The sequence below is a fragment of the Pundamilia nyererei genome, unplaced genomic scaffold (assembly GCF_000239375.1).
Source record: "Pundamilia nyererei isolate P.nyererei 1_Seehausen unplaced genomic scaffold, PunNye1.0 scaffold00198, whole genome shotgun sequence".
Taxonomy (NCBI): domain Eukaryota; kingdom Metazoa; phylum Chordata; class Actinopteri; order Cichliformes; family Cichlidae; genus Pundamilia; species Pundamilia nyererei.
Window position 1 is genome coordinate 511,341 of NW_005187599.1, and position 4,558 is coordinate 515,898.

The 4,558-nt window shown below is 40.6% G+C and overlaps 1 protein-coding gene across 2 annotated transcripts in view; it reads left to right on the forward strand.

The window, feature by feature from the left end:
• lancl2 (LanC lantibiotic synthetase component C-like 2 (bacterial)) overlaps positions 1-4,558 on the forward strand; it is a 21,818-nt gene that overhangs the window by 7,574 nt on the left and 9,686 nt on the right. For both annotated transcript variants that reach the window (XM_005747473.1, XM_005747472.1), the window contains one exon: positions 24-171. In XM_005747473.1, coding sequence (XP_005747530.1) covers positions 24-171 — 148 coding nt within the window. The remainder of the gene's footprint in view (positions 1-23; positions 172-4,558) is intronic.

Here is a 4,558-nt window from a genome sequence, read left to right on the forward strand (position 1 = left end):
TGATTGTTGTGTTTCTCCATCAGGCTTCTTCAGCTTCAGCGGTCTGTGCTGAGCCCAGACTCTGATATACCAGATGAGCTGCTGTATGGTCGTGCTGGATACCTTTATGCTTTGCTGTACGTTAACAAAGAGATCGGCACTGACGCTGTGGATGAGGACACCATTACAAAGGTGAGACTTGCACATGTCATATGTGCTTTTTCAGATTAATAATGATAAAGACATGTCTGACAATGTTATGTCACGTTGTTTGTTAACATTCTCCATGTTTTGCGAGGGTATTCTGCTCGTGTATGGTGTTGTAAGCAACACTGTACTGAAGTGTTCGGCCCTGAATTGGCTCGTTGTCACCAATATCTGATCCAGCTTTTTGAGCGAGGATAGGATTCATATTAATGCTCCAGATACCTGATCTATGCAAATCAGGATAAATTCCTTATTTGTCCTTAAACTTCATTTTGAGACAGAAATCTTCATAATGCTGCATTTTGTTTACGCCACATAAACGTAGTCACCATGCTGTCACTTAGGTCGCACACAACCCTTTAGTTACTGGCCTGTTGAATTTTTGGAGCCAAGTAACCATAGTTAGACTGAAAGGTGAAGTACTGAGTTATCAGTTTGACCAGTGATGTACCAACACCTGTAGAATTAAATGATTCCCAACAGAGGGTTTAATACCAGAACAAAAATGGTCAACTCAATTACTTCAACTCCTTTAATAAAAGTTGCTTTAAAACACTGACACCGTAGCAGATCATTCAAATCGTAGTGTGACAAGACTGATACTGAAGTGTTAGGATAGTTGCAGAGTAGCCTAGTATTGTTGCCGTTACATTAAGTTAGTATAAGTATTTAATGACAGCCTTTTACTCTATGCAACAAAGGTGATGTCTCAAACAAAGTGGTGAGGTGCAGTTCAGGATAAGGTAAAAATAATAATACTTTGGAAGTTGTTCCTGACTCTGACCTTCTTATTAGCAAAGACTTCTTGGAGAGGGTTGGCAGTGGACGGTACCAGAGCACAGAGGACATGGGACCCAAAAACACAACATGCAAACTCAAACACACTGTGACTAATAATCGCTCATATTTTTTGGTTATTTATTTAGGAACACACAGTCACTGCAGGACCAGCTGTCACCATTTGGTGTAGCGCCAGACTGAAATACATATACTGTGCCCGATTTCTCACTCGCTTTCTCACAAATACACACACAAAGTGAGGAAAGGGGTGAGAGAGTGGGCAGTAGCGGACGCACACAAGCTATCGTTGTTTTCAGAACCGGTAGATAAAAGTACTTTCATGGCCAAATAAGGAATAGAAATCGGATGCCCCAAAGCACCCAGTTTCCTGCAGTGCTGCACTGCTGTTCATCTCATTGTCAGCTGTGCTCGTATACCTGTCACCACACAACAACACTCAGCACTCTGGAGGCTTTACCAAACAGTGGCTCTCCTCCAGGACCCGCTTTATAGATGCTTTTATTTCTTTTTCTCGTGCTCAGATCTTTGCTCTCTGTTTTCAATCTTGTTCTGCTGCATTGTTGTCTCTCTGTGTGTATCAGTTATTAGAGAGATCTCTGTGGTTTGCTAGTTATGCGTTTTTTCCCCTTACTGATTCCCTGAGTAAATGTGTGTTTGTGTGTGTGAGCGAACATGTATTCATATCTTTGTGGGGACCAAAGTTCAAAGTTTACTATACTTGTGTGGACCAGCAGCCCTTATGGGGACCAGAATCCTGGTCCCCACAAGTTTGAGACTCAAAATGTGTTTTTAGTGACAGGGTTACAGTTGGGTTATGGTAAGGGTTAGGCATTCATTTTTCTGGGTTAGGGTAAGCAGCTAGGGAAAGCATTATGTCCCCACAAGATATGAATAACCAACAGTGTGCATGTGCTTGTGTTTCAAATGCCAGCCTGTCAGGGTTTTCTGTTCTTTATAGTGCGATGTTAAAATAATTTAAATTACAAGATGGGTTGAGAACCCTGTTAGAGTAGCAGTGGTAAATTATTAAGCTAAACCAGTCAGTCGTAAGGTCAGCTCCATAATAGGAAGGATTCTGCCACAGGGAAATGGACAGCTGCAGGCATGACACACATGAGTGCTATAGATCTTCATGGAGCTTCATAGATCTGTGTAATGTATAACACATTCCCTGTGTAATGAACAGGGGATGTAAATCTGTCCTGCCATGATGGAGGCAGTGCTGCTGCTGCAGAACTGTTTTTCTTCACTCTGTCTTGCTTGGGGACATGATATACTGCTGACTCAGAACCCCGAGCCCCTTCAGTTCCACATATAGGCTACTGTGTATTACTGCATATATCTAAGCAGAATGTCCAGAAAACATGACTATAGAAAAACACAGTAGCTTGTCAAATATCCTCAGCACAATTTTGGGATGTGATTATTACCATGAGGAGAAATCGTCATCTCTAAGCAGTTTAGACCATTTGTGTTGGTGCAGCTTGGTGCAGGCATTTGAATATTACGATGGTTATGATAAAGCTGCAATTTTGAACTGTGAAGTTTGAGTACAAGCTCCAGGTTCCTTCCCCATGCTTTTTTGCTGTTTTCATCCTATCAAGCAGAAGTGTAGCTAACTTGGGATCCATCTTCAATTCTAAATATGGAAGCGCTTCCCTGAAAAACACATCATCTGGATGGGATCCACTACAGAGGATGTTGTGTCCATGTTTTCAAAAAGAGCTTCAGATTTGGGTTTGTCGTCTACTTTGTCTCAGTCCATTTTAAATGAGCTTTGGCCCCGAGGAGGTGGCTGTGTTTCTGTGTTTCATACACAATGGAGTGATCTCCATGACAGGATCATGCTTGTTTTTAGGCAGACCACCTGAAGTTCCAGAGATCGCAAGCAACCAGTACTGATTTCAGCCTCCTCTGCAGAAATGTTGCTGTTTTGATGATATTATGCACCGGAGCTACTGACATATTCAGTCTTCACAGTTTTATGTTGAGGAACATAAACAATAAGTCCCAGTTGTCTCAGTTTAAACATTTGATATGGTTTCTATGTTTGGTAGTGAATTAAACAAGGCTTTATGAGCTTTGCAAATCATAGCATGCTGTTTTAAATTGTAACTCTTCCTCTGCCAGGGTGTCCAGACGTAAAAAAAAGAGCCAGTACACCTAAAGGTGGAAGATTAACACATAGGTGCTCATGTTAGTGTAAATGTGTCTTCTCTCCTTTAAAGAAAGTAAACAGAAACATATCTGAGGCTGATCGAGCAGCCACGTGTCATCCTAATCACCTGCTCGACCAATCAGTGGAAGACAAACTTCTGCTCCTTCCACATGGCAACGCCTCAGTTTAATCCAGGTTGTTTGGCTTTGGAGAAACTGTTCCAGCTTATAGCTGTTCCTAAATGGAAGAGCATAAAGAAATGCCTCGTATAACACCCACATAAACCTTAGTAGCTGGTGTGCAGCAGTCTCATTGAATTTAAATCCCTCAACCTCTTAATCTAACCCAGATTTAATGTTATGGATAATTCTTTAGCTCTCAGAGGTTTGTGTCATATTAGTGAGCTGATAAATGATGTTGTCTTTCTGTTCAGAAGGAAGTATTTGCAGACAAGACACAAGACACAGTCATAATGTCAGGCATGCAATGTTGTTGTCATAGACACACTGAGAGCGGTGGCCAGAATTAGTTATACAAGCATAGTTAGATGAAATATTCCAGGGTTTCTGATTGTGCAGTGTAACTGACACCACTAACGCACAAACGCACGTTTCCAAAAAAGTGATCCTAATATTCTAAACTAAGAAGCTAACAAAGGCTTGTTGTGTTCTACGATTTTCTATTTTCAGACTGTGATTTTTGTTCTTTTATTCTCTCTTTTCTCTTGGGAAACTTTCCCCACTCTGACAAGAAATAGCAGTAAAAAGCTTCCTGTCATCGGAATCATTTAGCCATCCATTGCCCTTCCTCATCTGTGCCCTGTAGGCTGATGTGCGTGTCGTTTTGTATGTCTGTCTGCTTTTTGCTTGTCCTATTTAAAGTATTATTTTGTGTTATGTTTTATTGTGATGAAAGATTGTCCTATATGCATCAAATGATTTTAAATGGATCCGTACTTTATTGTGAAGGAGGCTAATCGTCTAATAAAAGGGAATTTTGTTAAGTGGCGTGAGATGGTTGTTGTAAATTGGCACAGTGTAAATTAGACCACATTTATCTAGATTTTTATCATATGGGAGGCTCTGTGCTCAAAGCATTTAAAATCGAGAGAATTTAGTCATGTTTCTTTCCTACGTTTGATTAGAAATGAAGATGAGAGGTTTGGCTGAAGTTTAACCTGCCTACCATCTCACATGGGAGACATGTAAAAATTTTCCAACTGACGACAGGTGATATATCCACGCAGGTGACCTTTTGATGGGCGGAGCAATGTGATCATCCACGGACTGATTTGCGGGTTTAGAATTTATACAGTTTTTTTGGAGGGAATATTTGAGCTTCTTGTCTTGTTTGTTTCATTATTGATATAGCTACTTTTTGTGGATTAATCATTTATTTATTTGAGATGTGCCA